At 40.9% G+C, this 18,453-nt stretch overlaps 2 protein-coding genes across 2 annotated transcripts; both read right to left on the reverse strand.

Annotated features, from left to right (window-relative positions):
- Nucleotides 1-755: 755 nt before the first annotated feature.
- On the reverse strand, nucleotides 756-5,591 carry opn9 (opsin 9). The gene is made up of 8 exons (XM_084358117.1): nucleotides 5,307-5,591; nucleotides 4,433-4,583; nucleotides 4,135-4,274; nucleotides 3,655-3,793; nucleotides 3,455-3,569; nucleotides 1,658-1,738; nucleotides 1,077-1,587; nucleotides 756-982 (listed from the first exon to the last, which is right to left on the reverse strand). The coding sequence occupies exons 1-8, from the start codon at nucleotides 5,425-5,427 to the stop codon at nucleotides 828-830; spliced, it is 1,413 nt and encodes a 470-aa protein (XP_084214243.1). The 5' UTR covers nucleotides 5,428-5,591; the 3' UTR covers nucleotides 756-827.
- Nucleotides 5,592-10,015: 4,424 nt separating this feature from the next.
- Nucleotides 10,016-16,211, reverse strand: gapdh (glyceraldehyde-3-phosphate dehydrogenase). The gene is made up of 12 exons (XM_084357747.1): nucleotides 16,097-16,211; nucleotides 15,575-15,620; nucleotides 13,176-13,275; nucleotides 12,355-12,461; nucleotides 12,156-12,246; nucleotides 11,930-12,045; nucleotides 11,415-11,496; nucleotides 11,091-11,242; nucleotides 10,906-10,984; nucleotides 10,658-10,741; nucleotides 10,484-10,581; nucleotides 10,016-10,397 (listed from the first exon to the last, which is right to left on the reverse strand). The coding sequence occupies exons 2-12, from the start codon at nucleotides 15,595-15,597 to the stop codon at nucleotides 10,328-10,330; spliced, it is 1,002 nt and encodes a 333-aa protein (XP_084213873.1). The 5' UTR covers nucleotides 15,598-15,620; nucleotides 16,097-16,211; the 3' UTR covers nucleotides 10,016-10,327.
- Nucleotides 16,212-18,453: the final 2,242 nt, after the last annotated feature.

Here is an 18,453-nt window from a genome sequence, read left to right on the forward strand (position 1 = left end):
ATAATTATATGGTGGTGAATGTAGAGAGACAAATTTTCAATCCTGCATGTTGTGCCATGAATCACACATATGATGTTTGACAATTTAAGATCATTTCCCAAGTCCAGACAGTCAGTTTGACATAAAACTAATGGAACATAAGACTGAAAATGCATAATTATAAAGACTACACAGTCAGTGTAGCTGCCGCATTAGCGTTGTCGTCTTGTTAAACGGTCACTTAAACCAGTAACTTAAACATTGTAGAGCTGGTCCTATATATTAGCAGCTCGCAGAACTGACAAAGTACCTTTTAACATAACTGCAGTTGTCAATATGACCAGATTTATTGAGAGTTTCACCTTTTTTGGTACCTTTTCTGTACCAAGTTGGCGCCATGTTGGTGTTGGGGATGTGTGTTGAGCCAGACGATGTAGTACAAAACTAGATGGTATTTCACTTTAATTACTACAAAAAGCGACTTTTTTGACTTGGAAAATTATCTTTTAAATTGACAAACATCATATGTGTGATTCATGACACAATCCAAGTGGGATCAAAAAATGACTTGTCTCACTACAAGTTTTTCTGAAACAAAGTTCCCTGGGGCGAACCGGAAGGGGAAGTTTTTAAATACGAATGACAAGACAACAAGAAAAGAAAGACAATTGTTTTGTTTGAGTAGAAGAAATAATTATTTTTAATTGTTGCTCAGAAAACTTGCACTTAAAGAAGGTTACTTAACGTCTTCAAGAAACTGAAACACATCCAGTTGCCTACGATACAGCACTTACAATTACCATGACCTGGATGACCTGGATGACTGAGAACCTTCATCAACATATCTATTATCTAGTAGCGTTATCTGGCCAGGAGTCTGTTCCCTCGCTGCTCCGTCGGCTCTTCTGCTTCTTCAGACTTCTATTTTTTCTTTCCATAGAGGAGGACATGGGGTGGCTCCTGTTCCTCCCAAAGCTCCGGCAGTAGGAGAGACTGATGCTCCCTTAAAGAAAAGAGAAGAAAAAGAGACTCAAGACAACAAAACAAAAACTTTCCTTTTAAAGACAACGACCTCAGGAAACAGTGATGTTGCTTACTTTCATATAAACTATCCCTTCTCGCCTGCCCCCGCCCCCTCTCTGCTTGGCCGAACACCATCACATAGACGTCATCCCTGAATTCCCGGTTCATGATCTGGTAGATTAAAGGGTTGATCATAGAGTGGGACTTGGCAAACATCGCAGGGATCAAGGTGACAACAGGTGGAAGAGCGGAGAACAGCTGGGGGCTCTTGATCATTGGCTCAGCGTGTTTGCTCGGGCTGGAGGTGATGGAGACTGAACTGGTGTTGTTCACTTCACTCCACTTGTTCTCAGGAGTGTAAATCTGTCTGTATCCTTCTGTAACGGTCCAGTTGAGCAATGAGGGGATGTCCAGGATCTTTGGAGCGTTTAGAGAGCTCGAGGCCACGGCCGTTGACTCGTCCACCACAGTCTGTAAAGTGCTGCCGGCCTCTTGGTCGTCTCTGGGCATGAGTGCAGAGATCAGAGACACGGTAGCATAGGGCAGCCAGGCCAGGAGGAAGGTGCTGCACACCACAGCAGCCATCTGAAATAAAGACACAGATTATTTTTCCTGCAGGATGTTTATCAAAGAAATGATCCTCACTAGGGTTTACCTTTGTAAGTCTCAGGTCTTTGCTGGTGTGACTGACAGAGGAGGACGAGATAGATGCCAGAGTTCGATTAGATTTGTAGACCTGGAAACAGAAGCAAGCGTTAATGCTGCTTTCTGTGATTATACCACAATTTACAAGCACTTTATTTCTCAGAGGACAACATATATAAAACACTCATGTACATATTTTAACATATGCATGTGAAGAATTTCTCATTTCTCTAATTATAGCTTATTTTAAACTATTCTGATGGCATACTGGACGTTGTTGTTTCCAGGATTCCTGATTTCACTGCTGTTACGCAAGTTGTGAGCTTTTATTGTATTATTTAGCAGCTTGTACTTATTTTACATACAGCAAACACATCTCAACATGACAATGTCAACTATTTTTTAGTAGAAGGGTGTTTGCCTTTACTTTTGTTTGCTTTGTTTCGATAGTGTAGGAAATCCCAGTCAGCTGATGGTTTATTATCCTTTAATCTTCATGTCAGACAGGTAGGTAGATCTGTTATATTACTGTGATTGCTTTGACACTTGCAGGCTATTATTCTTTTGTAGTTCTCCTATATTGTTTATTTTATGCGTCTTGATTTTTGGAGCCAGAAGTGACCCCATTTGGACGAGACAGGGAGGATACTGATTGGATCTGACTGAGAACCTGAGGGCATGCCGTGGTAGTGACTTGTCAATCACGAGGTAGCCTCGCCCTAAATCATAGCCTGCCTTTTGTCTGGTTTACTCCAAATGTGTGTCATGGTCCTGTCATTTCAGTGTTACTGCTTACTGTATTTACCTAACTGCCCCAGAATGCATTGCGTCTGTTCTGATGGCGGGCTCCAAGGCAGACAGTTCAAGCACCACTCTGGAGCTGCATTTATAATTTTCAGATTTATTTTATTTTATTTATTTAACTTCACTTCTGAGAATATAAACCTTATAAGATAATGTACAGATCCAGACACAAATCCTCCTCCTCCTCCTCCTCCTCCTGCTCCTCCTCCTCCTCCTGCTCCTGCTCCTGCTCCTCCTCCTCCTGCTCCTGCTCCTGCTCCTGCTCCTGCTCCTGCTCCTCCTCCTCCTCCTCCTCCTCCTCCTGCTCCTGCTCCTGCTCCTGCTCCCAGCTCAGCAGCCTGCTCTTCTGCTCATTAAAACAGACTGACAGGAGCTGTTAACAGCCTAAGTCCAGTCACGTCCATTCCCACTGTTATCTTTAATAAAACATCCATTGATTCGCCCGCCTGCCTGCCCTCTCCTGCATCGGATCCACCACGTCTGCTCTCAGCAGATGGAGGGATTATAATTTTCAGCATGGACATCATGCTGTATTGAAGAAGCCTTGAAACTTGTTATTGATACCAGCAGTTCATTAGGAAACAGTTGACTAAGGTAATAAATCAAGTGAGAAAAAAGGTCTTTTTCTTATGAGCTTACATACGAACAGACTTATTTTTGAAACCAGTGGAGTCGGCCTCTGCTGGCCATTAGAAAGAATGCAGGTGTAAGACATATTTCATACAGTCAGTGGCTCTAACAGTGCTTCAGGTTTGATATTCTCAAAGAAATCTACAAATGATATAATTACGACAAACCAATTGACACATAATGAATGAAGGTCCTTTGGGGCCCCTGAGCATCAGGGCTAATAGAGCTTTTTCACACTGTGCTCATCTGGAAATCCCCTGGGTCCCTGAGGAGGTAGTGGCATACACTGCTTTCTGCTGACTAATGCATTGAAACAAAATAATTACACAATATACACACACAGCTTCCACATCCACCATTTTGTTGTCCTCACCGTCAGCAGGATGACCAAATACGAGGTGATGATGGTGATGGTTGGAAATCCGAAGCACAAAGTCAGGATGAGGAAAATGTAGATTCTGTCATTTAGAGACGACCTCATTCTCCACCTTGAATCAAGAGTACAATTCAGAAACAACACAGATGTCTAGCTGTAGGGCATCAAGCAGCACTGAAAGTGAAATGAGAGATTACCAGTTGATGGTGCAGCTGGTCCCATAAGGTTCTGGTCCATAACTTCCAAAGCCAAAAGCAGGCAGGAAGGCCCAGAACAACGTGCAAACCCATACCAGAGCTATGGACAGAGACACATGGCGCCTTTCGATCCATTGACCTAGAGAGGCAAGAAGCAGGCAAACCACTTATTAACTATTCAAGCAGTGTGTTAAGGTGTAAGCATAATGTGCACTTGAGGGAATTCTTGACATTTCACTTTTCCGTTTTCTTGAAACATCAGCAAGTTTAATTGGTCTTTAGTGTCACATAAGCACGGAGCCGCTTTTAAATCAGTCTTTAAATCATTACAACAACAACAACAACAAAAGAGGTATGTTGTGTAAGAAGGCCAAGGAAGAGAGAAATCTGTTCAGGAAGAGTCAGATGGATTTTGAGTGCAGTAATGCCTGTGTGGATTGTTCAGCTTGTGTCTGTGTTAGAAGAAGTTGCCAGACTCGCCATATCTTAAGCAGCAGATCTTCAGGCAGCGGTCCACAGAGATGAGACAGGTGGTGAGCAGAGAGCCGATGCCACACACAAAGCCCTGGATGCCGTACCAGAGGCACCCAGCCTCCCCGAACACCCAGGCATGGCACAGGCTGACAGAGAGAGAGAAGGCTTAATGGATCATCACCTTCTGTCTCCGACAAGTGGCTGCTGATGTAACCCTTGTTAGTGTTAAACTCACCACAAATCCAGGCCTGGCTGCTTATTGGTTGATACAAAATAAAATAAAACATGTAAAAGTGTTCTGTACCTGGAAATGATGAAAAATGGTGCTCCCAAGAGGCTGAAGCCAAAATCACAGAGAGCCAGGTTGATGGTCATGAGCTCTGGAGGTCTGAGCTTCTTTCTTTTCCTGCAGTAGACTAACAACACTGTGCCGTTTCCCAGCACGGATAAGACACCTGCAGAGAGAGTAACTGAGGAAATTAAAAGGACATGTAGCAGAAGCTCACAGTGTCTGTAAATGTGTTGCACATGATTACATGAAGTGGGTCACAGAGTGGATCGATGCACAGTTTTTCCACCTAGTTTCCTCTAAATCACACACTAACAAGCCGCTCTCCACTCATGCTGCCCCACAGGGAGCAAACCAACCCGGAGAAAGCCCGACACAAATGAGCTGAAGTTTGACTGTGACAGGAGAACATCTGTTCTTCTGCACCGATTTGTTGTGTAGAGCAAACTGTGAGGTTGATGCTTGAGATTCAGAGTATTTTTCTCTTGTTCAGCTTGATGTTAGCTGTTTTCATCCTGCTGTTAATGAGATAACGTCTGGTTTGTTCTTTTGTGTTGAGCAAAGAACAAAAAGTAAGAGGGTAGGGAAGTGTGTTGCCCTTTAAGGTCAGTTTGTTTGTTCAGTTTAATCAGTCGTGAGAACAAAGAGAGTTTGTTTATTTAAAATAAAATCAGTCAGTGAAGATCTTTGTCTTCTGATTAAAACTTCTTCCCCAAAACTACACAGTGCACCTTTAAACAAAAACTTTTTTTTTATCACTTTATGTAATCTGGCCTGATATATTTGGTATTTTGGGGAAACCTGACCATAGATTTCAGTGTGTCTTCAAACCATCTCTCCTCAGAAAAATGAACCAGAGATTATTTAGTAAAAGTATTCTCTTGCTTACCCGTGAAGGTGAGGAAGGCAGCGACGGCGAGGTCTGCAGAAGGGGACAGCTGGGAGAGGAACAGCGGCTGGACGGACGAGGGGACGAACCAGGAGCCGCCCTGCGAGCCCGACTCTCCCATGGATGTACTGCACCGACCCACAGCAGCATACAGAGATGAGAGGCAGCCTCAAAGAGGAGAATAATAAAAAAAAAACTGCATAGATAAAGACTTGTCATGACTCGTGAGGAGGGAAATGTCAGGCAGCTGAGGAATTATTCTGTCAAACATGTCCTGATCTCTGTGTGGTCTCCGCTGAAATGCTCATTCAATTCTTATCTCTCCTCTGCTTTTAAAGTGCAGACAGAAATAACAGTAGAGCAGAAGATCAGGAGACAGTGACTGAGAGAGACAGCGGGATATTTTCAAAGTAGTATTCACTTTACAAATTATATTCATAAAATATTTATATTATATTATATCAGTTTTCCACATTATTTAGATTTAGACTTTAAAATCACAAGAAAACTCCAAGGCACTCTCTTTATAAGTATTAAAATAGCATTATTGTCTTGGTATAGTCATGTTAGAGCTGACATAAAGATATTTGCCTTGGAGTTTTCTTATGATATGTATGTCTACATTCATCCCTGTCCAAAGAGCACCTCTAACAAACTGAATTTAAGTTCAGGAAGCGCTCCTAGCCTTTCATTTTTTTTGATTATTTAGCTTGTCTTTCTAGTTAGCTTCTGTTTTCCTCTGCCAAAGCATTATCATGATGTAATGGATGATATCAGCTGACATTTACATAGATGAATGTAAATGAACGCAGATCAAACAGTCACGCCATCTTGCCTCTGCTGGCTGACAGATCCTCTCTGGATGCAACATAATTTGCATCTCTAATGGTGAAAATCTGACATTCCTTCAGACACTTCACAGTTTTGCACTGATTGTAAATATTTTGGTAATATCTCAGGAAACTTGTGAATCAGAAGAGTGTATCATTTACAAAGTTCAAGGTTCAAGGTAGCTTTACTGTTGCGATTTTTTTTTTTTTTTTTTTTGTAGCTCGTTTGTTTTGTTCCCTTGTGCTTTTAAATTAATTCATATTATGATGTGATTTTTCTACTGGTGTGGAGAAGAAGGAAGTATAGATTCTACCTTGGTAGTGGCTACTGGGGATCTGAATCAATCAATCAATCAATAAATAAATAAATAACATGCACTGAGCTTACCAATATAATGTGCGGTGAAATGCACTTCAGACACTCCAAGATCAGCTTATAGCTCGTAAAATTAAAAAAGTAGTGACAAGATATGGAGATGAAAAGATCAAGATAAGATATTATAACATGTCTACACACTGGATGCATGCATGATCACTGTTCTTGTACGATTCATATTGCCGTGTGTTTTATGCTTAATATTGTCATATTGTCACCTCTGTAGTAGCTCAGGCTATGCAAGTTTTTTCCTGCTGTAACCATCCTTTAAGATCTGCCCATTCATTGCTTAAAATCACACATGTTGAAGACTATTTAACTTGTTTCATCTGAGCTCCTGTGTCCACACCCCTTTCCAACACAAAGTGCTGCCCTTGTACACAACTATAGACAAATAGTAACACAAATAGTGAAAGTGGCAATGTGCAGTAATGAGTTAGATGGTGCAAACGGTGATATGAGGATACAAATGGATAAAATGGTTAAAAGTAGATTAACAGTGCAGTGCTCTTCATAATTCTGTCTGCCTAAGAGACAGAGCTTCTCCACGGCCTCTCTGTCCGTGCCTTCAGGCTGCAGAAGCAGCATCCTGACAATTAAATGTAACAATTAAAGGCTTGTTAATGATCCTTGTGGACATCACACAAGGACTCTTTTCTGCAGGACTTTATGTGATGATCCCTCTGATGATTGCAGCAGTTGGTCAGCTGAGTCTCATGAGGGACAGCAGGGTGATAAACTCAAACATAAAAAGATGAATGAACGCAGTCACATCAAGACAGCAAGTGAGAAACAAAAACAGAGGTCTCCTGAGATAATCAAAATCCCTCCACACTTTCCTCTATGCTCTCTCTTTATCCAAGATGCACAAAAGCAAACACACACCGGGAGGAAAACACATTACACATCACACCAAAACAAGCACCAGCACTCACCTTCCCCTTGTCTGTCTGTCAGTCCCCCCCCTGTGAACTCTCAGCTGGTCTTTATGTTAAAGATCTTCTTGTAGATTATCAAATAATCTTAATCTGAACCCTCGTGCTGTTAATCCATGTGGCATTTCTCTGGAGAGCTGGAGAGAAATTTTGCAGTTGTCAATCTGGCTTAGAAATAATCAGTGATGGAGAGGCACGCGAACTGAGAGTGTGTGAGTGGGAAACAGAGGGAGAGAAGAGAGGGGGTGGGAGTACTCGAGGCTTTAACCTCTGTCCCGCCTTTTATCTCCCCTCCATTATCCAATGTCTTTGTTTTGTTATCCACAAAATCCACACATCAATGTGTGTCAATGGGATCCAGTTTTACATCGCTTTAATTATGATGCTCATTGTTGTCACTCTAAAAGTACACAAAGGAACAGAGACATGGATACATTTGAATACAGTCTATATGAGCGTTCACACAGAAAGAACATCGTGTTAACTAATCAGGTGTTACATCAGAACTGTGGCCTCTATTCTGCAGGTGCAAGCAAAAGGTAGAGGCGTCAGAAAATAATGAGACTCATAAATAATAAATAATGGTATCCGATCATCAATTTGACTCTAATTGAAGGAATTACCAATCTGATGTTTTGATTACAGTTTTGTCCTGTAGTTTAAACACTGGAGCTCAATTTCTCCAACAGTCGACCATTCTGTCAAAATGAAAACACACTCTCTCTTGTCAAAGCTGATTCTCTCCACAGAAACGGTGTGCAGAGCTATCATATGAATATCTTTTGCAGCAAATAACGTTTTTTCTACATTTAATACACACATAACTTTGGGCCACAAAAAAATCCCCTAAATGTTACAAAAAACTGAAAAAGATACCAGTTTTATGGAGAGCTAAACAGAACAAAGCCGATATTGATTTTGTAAATATAGATGATGCTTATAGATGAGATTGAGCTGGATATTCACATATGAAACATTTAGACCAGTTAACTGGTGAAAGTTCTGGACACAATAAAAAAATGCTCTTTATATATTTATGTTATTTTATGTTCTATTATTGCTCATATATGTATTACTGGTAGATTTTATTTTATGGTGAGCTGATGGTGTCTAAGAATCCCATGTGACACACAAATACAAATTAACAAACTATACTTTTTTTGACCATTAATGTATGATGCATACAGTTTAAAGACTGTTGCAATAATGTAACACAAAACTGACAATCATTGTATCAGAGCAGCGAAGTTGTTCAGATCTAATAAGAAACATGGACTCGCCTTCATCTTCCTCTGTTTTCCCCAAACCAGTCCATGTCGCCTGTAGACCTCCTTCATGCTCTGACAGGTGATGGAGGTGTTTGGCCAGATGACTTTTCAACAGGTGAGTGAGACTAATTGGTGATCAAAGTGTGGCATTTTGAAGGCAAGTGTCTTCCAGGCGAACAAAGTGAGCTAAATAATGAGATTTGTGCTTAGAGTTTGGCGGTCAGGCATTTTGTTTTTGACAGATGAGCAAATTGCGTGCACAGTTCCAGTTGTGTGTACAATGGAAGAAAACTGACACACACACACACACACACACACACACACACACACACACACACACACACACACACACACACACACACACACACACACACACACACACACACACACACACACACACACACACACACACACACACACACACACACACACACACACACACACACACACACACACACACACACACACACACACACACACACACACACACACACACACACACACGGGACTGACTGAAAAAGACTCCGGTTGACTAAGCTCTTAAAACTGCATCCAGTCATATTCATATAAAACAGGGGGGGAAAAATAAATCATTAAAAAATAAATTAACAAGATTCAATGGAGGTTAAAAATCATCTTGAGAGCAAAATTGAGGGAAATACCATTAAATTTGCCAACAATGAGCATGTTCCTATCGGCATGGTGTTATAATCAATAAATTCTTCTCATTTACAGTCGATCAGCGGAGTTGCTCGAGGACATCTTATCCTCGAGCAACTCACCTCCATTAAAACCAGTGATTCGGACAAATGATCAAAATAGACGGATCAGTGAGCAAAGTCACAATAACAACTTGTTGAATGAACTTTCAGCGCTCTTGACATTTTGAGAGTGAATCACCAGCAGGCAGACTTCATAAAGCCTCTTATTGAGCCATTGTAGCTGGCTTTTGTCAGGTTGTTAGCTATGCTGCAGTACTCTCCCAAATGGACCAGGTATTGAACGGGACCAGAGGGAAATACATTTAAAAAATGGATTGTGTGACTGTTCTGAGAATTGATTTGAAAAAGGCCAACATGCAGAAATTATCCTCTTTAGTCTCAATTACTCAAGAAACCAAGCAATTAAGAGGTGTTGGTGTATTCCCACAGGAGGGAATTGATCTTAACTTCTGTTAGGCTGGAGTCACTGACCCCTTTAAAGAATCCATCTACAGATTTCAGCATTTATCCCTTAGGAGGAGTTTCTCTATAGGTCTGTTCGGTGCAGGGATAAAAAAAAGAGAAAAGGAGGACTTGAATCTCACAAACAGAGGACTTTATTCCACCACTGACTGCAGCACTTCAGCACTACAGACAGAATCTCTCACACCTTCACTCCATCTCACACAAGAACAGAACAGGGAATTTAAACAAATACAAAAAAGGTAATTGGTCACCAATTTGAATCTTTTTCGTTTGCTCTGTGGGTTTTTTTTTCCTCAGGCATCAGATGGGGGTCTACTATCTTGATGGAACCGGGCAGAATCATAGCAATACAATGTCTTATTGTACACGTATAACTCTGGTATCAGGAGAATTGTGTGTGGTGACGGTCGATCGGCAGGTTTGGTTTACTCCTTGGTGGCCATGTGGGCCATCAGGTCGCAGACACGGTTGCTGTAGCCGAACTCATTGTCGTACCTGGTTAAGAAACAAGAGAAAGGAGTCAAGATGAGTCTGTGGAAGTAGATATTTGGATATGAAAGCCATCCATGATGAAGGCGTACCATGAGACCAGCTTGACAAAGTGTTCGTTGAGGGCGATGCCAGCGCCAGCATCAAAGATGGAGGAGTGGCAGTCGCCGTTGAAGTCTGTGGAGACGACCTGCAGGAGAGCGAAAGAGGTTAACGAGAAAACTGTCAAACTTTTCCAAGATCATAGAGAAGAGACAAACGCATACCTGGTGCTCTGTGTATGCCAGGAAGCCCTTCATGGGTCCCTCAGCCGCAGCCTTGACGACCTTCTTGATGTCATCGTATTTGGCCTGTTGACAAGAAAAGAAGAAATGCATTTATCACACAAAATTACATTTGTTAGAAACATAAAATAACAGTAAAAAAGAAAAAGTCTAGCAATGTTCAAACACAGGCAACCAAATAAAAACGCATCATTATCTCAGTATTTGCAGTGTGGTTTGTGTTCACTCACAGGTTTCTCCAGACGGACTGTCAGGTCAACCACTGACACGTTGGGGGTGGGGACACGGAAGGCCATGCCGGTCAGCTTGCTGTAAATTACAGACAAACCAATAGGTGAATGTCACACTAAATGAAGAGGATTTAGTGCATTAACATACTACGCTGCGATACAAGTCATGTGTTTTTGGCACTGACCCGTTGAGCTCGGGGATGACCTTGCCGACAGCTTTGGCAGCACCGGTGGAGGCGGGGATGATGTTCTGGCTGGCACCACGGCCATCCCTCCACAGCTTGCCGGAGGGACCGTCCACGGTCTTCTGGGTGGCAGTGATGGCATGAACTGTGCTCTGATGGACACAGAGAGGAAGAGAAAGGAGGATGATTGAATATGGCTTAACGCGCCTGTAACTTTTTAATGTCATGTTGCCATTTTGGGCCGTTTGTTAATCTGGTTTTAGGGGCTGCTGAGCGTCTCTCTGCCAGATTGTTTCTCAGCCAGCGGAGTGTTTTAATCCTCACCATCAGACCCTCGATGATGTGGAAGTTGTCGTTGATGACCTTGGCCAGGGGGGCCAGGCAGTTGGTTGTGCAGGAAGCATTGCTACGGATAGGCAAAAAGGGTGAAAGCATCAGTTTTTGGTTTTTTTTAAATCTTGTAACACTTGAATTTCCCCTGCTGCACGATCAATAAATAAAGTTTCTATAATTATCCGAGTTCTGAGGATTTTCAAAATAAAATACAGAGTCATAGGAGTGTCAAAAAAATAAATCTGCTGAAGAAAATGAAAATACATTTGAAAATCTGAAGACTAAATAAAAGAATTACATAAAAAAAAAACGTAGAATTATAAAAATAAAGATTCTTAAATTATGACTCAATAATAATAATAATAATAATAATAATAATAATATGATTTTTTTGAACTGCAGCCTTCAGATTTAAAATCTCTGTTGCAAATTTTCAAGTTTAAAAACAGACATGGACACTAGTAGATTGACCAGACTGGCTGTCTGTGAGACACTTTGATTCTTACCTGACGACTTTGAGGGACTTGTCGTACTTCTCATGGTTGACACCCATGACAAACATGGGAGCGTCGGCGCTGGGTGCAGAGATGATGACTCTCTTGGCACCACCCTTCAAGTGAGCCTGCAATTTTAAAAAAAATATTTGTTAATCTACATCCTTCTTGGCCAAGTGCACATCACATGTCCCAATTATCTTTACATGATATTTTTGTAATGGGACTGAGTACGTACAGAGGCCTTCTCGATGGTGGTGAACACACCAGTGGACTCAACCACGTACTGGGCACCAGCATCACCCCATTTGATGTTAGCGGGGTCCCTCCTGAAAACAGAGACAGAGAGAACATGAAAGTTAGGGGTCAGTTCTTCCTTTTGCTAATGTGCATCTTTATAAAAATGACCATCCTGTCTACATTTAAAGCGAACTCACTCGTGGAAAACGGAGATTTTATGTCCATCGATGACGAGCTTGTCACCCTCCATCTTGACCTCGCCATGGTAGCGGCCGTGGGTGGAGTCATACTTGAACATGTAGACCTAAAGAGGAAAAATAAAAAATAAAACGGTTCAGTTTTCACTAAACGGTGACTGATGATAAATGCAGAAGAGATGCCAATTTGAAATTAATTTATATATAAAGATGACAAACGCATCTCAGACCACAAAAGACTTCATTAATATTTCATTTCAATGTTATAAAAAGTACTCAAAAGTCAAATAAAATGTTACCCATAGGAAAAGTACTTGGGTAAAAGTCCAGTTATCAGCTCCAATATTCAGCATGTTTCCTCAATATTTGAATTAAAACATTTTATTAAGAAATGCACTTCTTTGGCTCTGATGCAGCTGGTAATCTGCAAAGTAACTAGTTACTATAGTCATCAAATGAATGCAGTGGAGTAAAAAGTATATTTACCTCCAAAATGTAGTGAAGTGTAAAGATAAAAGTACCTCAAAGTGTTACTTAAGTGCAGTATTTGAGTAAATGTACTGCTTAAATTTAGCCAGTGTTCAAAGACACAAGATGCATTTGCCAAGTGAATGCACACCAATGGAAATGACATGAGAAAATATTTTACTTTTTTTTTTATTCACCATAATTCTGAGTAAATATCATCGTTTTCAGACTGTATTTTAGTTTCAAAGCTCCTAAAACAGCTGAAAAAGTTTCCAGCCGTCACCTACAGTTTGTTTGGCTGATGGCTGGTGTGAATTTCAAACCCAAACCCTGATGGTCTGATCTTTACGTACCATGTACTCCAGGTCGATGAAGGGGTCATTGATGGCCACAATCTCTACCTTCTTGGAAGTGAATCCAGCACGGGTCACCAGACGACCGATGCGGCCGAATCTGAAAAGTGGACAGTGTTGTTTTTTAGTTTGGCCTCTAGATGGTGGTGCAATACCATGTTAGTCTGACTAAAGTCAGTTGATGAGATTACAGTCATGTCTGAAATAATCAGTCATGAATATGTAGAATTGTGTTTCTGACACTTCAACCTAAGCGTGGCCTACAATCTGTTATTGTTGAAGCCTTCTCCCTTTGTGTGAGATAAATAACTCCCGAGGAGACCTGAAACAGCCGACAGAAGGCCAAGGTTCAGGAGGAGGGGCAAAGGGAGGTGTGTTGCCTTGCACACTCTCCTCTCTGGGGGCTAAAGTCGAACTGAACCTCTAATGTGGTAATCCTGGTGACGGCTGTGCGCTGTTTGATCAAGCGGCTGAGTTACTTTTTAACCGAGGGTCCAAAATCCTGGCACAGAAACGCTCTGTTCTCAGACAGTGGTGGAGGAGGAGGAGGAGGAAGAGGAGGGGCGGGGAGATAAAGAACAGATCCATGAAACAGATAGGGAGCCTTTAACGTCACATCATGCGTGTTCAATAATATTTAAGTTACGCAGGTCCTCTTCAGTCTGCTTCAGGCAGCAGAAAAACAAGAATGACCCTCGTCATGTTGAGGCCCTCATTGTTATCTGCTCAGGGGCAAAGTGCAACACCAGGTGACTGTTCACAGGTCGCCATTATGTGCATCTGTGCATGTCCTCCAGTACAGAACCTCTCTGTGCTGTACAGAGTCACCATTAGTTAATCACAAAGAGACTGTAGTTATCCTCAGAGCACAAGGTTGAGTCAGTCACAGATAAAGACAGTCTGTGCCAGTCTTTTTATTGAGCTCTTGCTCCATATTGAGGGATGTAAATGCTGTGGATTCTTTTGAAGTGTCCCACAGCTTCAGAACACTCAATATAAAGTGTTATTAAGGGTTAATCTTTTAACTGTCTCTAGTATCAATAAACTACAGACATGTTTATTTACTTTCAGTAGACAAAGTGGAAGAAGTTTTCAGATCTTTTACTTAAGTACAGTGGTGGATAGAGTACTGAAAATCTGTTCTCAAGTACAAGTATATTGCTCAGTTCTGTAACACGTAATTGAAGGTACAAAGTATTCTTCTGAAACACTACTCCGAGGATTAGTTACTTTGTTTACCGTTGATGTTTAGCGTATCATCAATAGCAGACGTTCAGTCGAAAGGGTTTCTGCTTGTGATCAGTTAGCCTTATTGGCTACAAAAATGAAGATGAAAGGTCTGGATATTAATTCAAATTATACTCAATTATGAAAAGGAACCAAGTAGATTGCATGGTGTCATGCATACTTAAGTGCGAGCAAAATTACAGACTTGAAAGAAAAAAAATGACTTAAAGAAGTCATTATGCTTTCGGGGTTTTTGCCTTTCCTTTACTGTGTTATGAACATTTGTGTGCATGTGAAAGGTCTGCAAAGTGAAAAAGCCCAAAGTCCACAACAAAGGGAGCGACTCTCTCCCACAGAAAACACTGCACTGCCTGAAACGCCTCCAAAGATTGAACAGAGGCGAGATGTCTCTCTCTCTCTCTCTCTCTCTCTCTTAAATTGAGCATTCAAGACAGTGTGAAAAGGGGAGCAGCAGCAATGCACCATGAGAGAAAAATATTGTTTTTTGAAAATTAAAGTTTGTAAACCTATTCTACTAAGACCCCCAAATAAAAGTATGAACCTGAAAATTAGTATAATATGATATATGGTTTGAGTAGTTGTAATCAGTTACTTCCACCACTGCAAAAGTAGCAATACCACAGTGTAGGAATACCCTGTTACATGTAAAAGTCCAATATAACTTAAGTAAAAGTTAAAAGCACATTACACAGAATGGCCCATCTCAGAAAATATATATTATATTATTGGATTATAAACAGTTGCATCAAGTGTTCATTTCTTCAGTTACAGCTGATGACAGTGGAGCTGATTCAACTGATTACTGGGCAAATTACAGTAGTCTCAAATGATACATCATAATCAGTGATATATTTTATATTCATGAACTGAATCTCCAAACTGAGAAGTAAATGTGGAAGAAAAAAAAATGGTATAAAGTTGCTTCAAATGGAAACACTCAAGTACAAGTGCCTCAAACTGCACTCAAGTACAGTACTTGAGTAAATGTGATAAGTTAGATTCAATCATTGACGGTAGATCTCTTTAAAGTGTTCACTGTGCACACAGAGGGGTGTGGCATTGTGAGTTAGGGGTGCAGAGGTCTACAAAGGTAGTGTTGCTCATTTAGTTGTGTAAGGGGACTAAGGGGATGAATGAAAAGGAGCTCTTACCCATTGATACCAACTTTCACCATTTTGCCTGGGTTGTTTTAGTCCTCTGTAAGGAGAAACAAGAGGAGGGTTAGTGCATCCTGTTAAATTAATGATACACCATCATTTATGATGCCATATATTAGCTTTAACTCAATGACAGACACTTCACAAAAGGTTGTATGTTGAGATAAGCAAAGAGTTTAAATGAACAAGGTAAAGACTTCCACTGATAAGCTATCTGTGACCACAGAACAAGAAAATGTAAATGCAAATCTGCAGACCAGAACTTTCCCTGCAAGGGTAAAACCTACTGAAAATCAACTTCACTGCCTCAGAAGTAACAAGTAAGCAAGTAAGCAAAGTCAATTTCATTTAACTTTACAACCACTTCTGCTTTAAAATTAGTTCCAATCAAGCCCCTGCAGATTGTCCCCAGGTGATCTAAATCAAGTTATCCAGTCATGCAGCCTGTTGCTGAGGCCCTGCAGGCTCCTGACCCTCTCTGACTGCAATCATTTCATCATCATTGCAGGTATTTACCGTTTGTGAGATGCCTCAGTCTGTCTTGCTACTCCGGGTGTGAGTGGGGAAGAGCAAAGTTTAGCTGTGTGTTTTTATGATTAACCAGAGGTTGAAGCCACGCCCCATTCTCATAGGTCACTGCTCCTCGCCCCGCCCCCTCTGAATGTCAAGGTCGTCAGCCTGCAGAGAGAAATGCAAGCTGGCCCCTGCAACTTCATGTGATTAAACAGACCAGAAGTTTCTGTCTTAGCATCCCATTTCTGCTGCTAATTATAGGTCCAAAATTGTCAAATGTGTTGTTTGGATTCACATTTTTCAGCACAAGTTTCCAACTTCCTCGTCTGAATATAGATACTCAGATATTAAAGTCCTCAGATAGTGGACTGAAAACAGAGAGGGGGCCCTCACTGACCTTCTCAGTAAATACAGACACACAGAAGGAGCAAGTGAGGGATCAAATCTCTGTCTTAGTGACTGTGACATTTAATGTCCAAAGACCATGACCCTTCACTTTCTGCCCTTCATCCTCTGTCTCCGAGTCTCCTCAGCAGAAGTCAAAGTTGACTCTGGGTTACTGAACATGAACGCATGATCATTACGCATGTGCAGAGGAGGCGTCTTCGGTCTGCTGGAGTCCATCTTGTTGCTTTGTCAGGTTAATTAGAAATGATTAACTCCAACAGACTCTGAATGCTAAAACATGTCACTGAGAGACAGTTTCCTTTGTCCGAATACACATGCTGCACTCTGTGATGCATTATGCTGCTGTCTTCACTTTTATTCATTATGCACAGACTACGTGACACGTCAGTTCTCTGAGTTCATTTTGACTTTTTATCTGGCAGCAGAGTTTGCATTTGAAAAGAAAATCACCCCAGAGGCTAAAATAAAATGTTGAATCAGTATAATGAGGATGTCACTTTGACCCAGCAGGTCGTTCAAGGTGAATCCTGCAGGAAATATTCCTGCTCCCTTGTGGAACAAGAATATTTTGACATATGCTGAAAAATGGAACATTATATATTAAAAAATACATTTAATTTAAGGAAAGAGGCCACATTTATCTGACGATGCATACATCATTTTGTTGTTTTGCTAAGGATAAGTTCTCCAATTTATCTACTCACCCATATGCAAAACAGAGTTTTTATTTTTGGGTGAACTGCTTCTTTAAAGAATATATGACAAAATATAATGAATTTACATTTTAGTCAAACATTGTTCATATATACTATATATATATATATGTATATATATGTGTGTGTGTGTGTGTATACAATATATGAAATGCATGTTTGTCAATATATAGAGAATATATAATTTATCAATATACTGCAAATACATTATTAAATATATACTTCAATATGTATGAAGACACTTAATTCAAACACAAGCTTGTGCCAACTCTTCACATCAGTGTGAAATGTCTTTACAAGTCAAAATAATCTCATAAAACTGTTGAATTAAAAAAAATAATGAAAAGAAACTTAAACATGCAAAATCTGAGGCCACCTCTCAAACTCCAAACACGTTGGGGGCAGCATATCACCAGAGTAAGCACGAACTGCTGCTAACTGCAGCTAGCTCAGTTAGCCATGCAGCTAGCGGTCCGCACTGGGAGCTGGGAGTGGTTTTATGGAAACAGGACGAGCTGGGGCTAGCTGGTAAGCATGCTGACTTCAGCAGATCTGAAAAACATTACATCACTTTGAACTAACGTCAAATCTCCTATTTATTTGCATTCTGTTGATAATTTAAGTTAATTCTCGAGTATTTCAAACTTAAATTCTTACATATTGCACCTTTTAAAATGATAATTAGATCTAGGTACAGTATATGTCAAATATAATTCTGTTACATCAGGGCTGGCTGCATACTGGGCCTCAGCAGCAGGCGGTCCAGACAGTGAACTGATACCTTACCCATGACATGGCATCTCTTCACCACAGCTGACCATAATGGTGCAGTACAATACAAAACTAACTTGACCAAAGAAAACATTCACTAACTAACACTATATATTTATATGTATTTTCCACCTCAGCAGGTCAGGTGGTCAGACATGTTTTGCAGCAGGCTAACAGACATGTAGCTCTGCAGCAGGACTGAACAGCGCATATTTTATGGCTGCTGTCCAGATGTCCAGGCATTGCTGAACTACCACAACCCCAAATGTGTGCCAGTCTTGGCCTCTGCTTTGCAGTTTAAGGTCAAAGAGGGGAAGTAAAGGTCAGGCTAAGATTAGATGCTGGCTGGCTAATCAACACTTGGACCATGTTGCGCTTCCAGTACTGTAAATGCTGCCTCATACAGATCACATGTTTTCTGGTCAAACTACCAACTGTAGGGAGAGAAGTGAGCAGCCATGGAATAAA

Source organism: Pagrus pagrus (assembly GCF_965226575.1).
Source record: "Pagrus pagrus genome assembly, chromosome: 7".
Taxonomy (NCBI): Eukaryota; Metazoa; Chordata; class Actinopteri; order Spariformes; family Sparidae; genus Pagrus; species Pagrus pagrus.

Coding starts and splice junctions, on each gene's coding strand:
- gapdh (XM_084357747.1), bottom strand. CDS start 15,597: ATGGTGAAAGTTGGTATCAATGG. Junction 11,497..11,929: donor AAGTCCCTCAAAGTCGTCAG/GTAAGAATCAAA, acceptor GCCTATCCGTAG/CAATGCTTCCTGCACAACCA. Junction 10,398..10,483: donor TTTGTCAAGCTGGTCTCATG/GTACGCCTTCAT, acceptor TTTCTTAACCAG/GTACGACAATGAGTTCGGCT.
- opn9 (XM_084358117.1), bottom strand. CDS start 5,427: ATGGGAGAGTCGGGCTCGCAGGGCGGCTCCTGGTTCGTCCCCTCGTCC. Junction 4,275..4,432: donor CCATTTTTCATCATTTCCAG/GTACAGAACACT, acceptor TCTCTCTGTCAG/CCTGTGCCATGCCTGGGTGT. Junction 1,739..3,454: donor ATTTGGTCATCCTGCTGACG/GTGAGGACAACA, acceptor TTCTGTTTCCAG/GTCTACAAATCTAATCGAAC.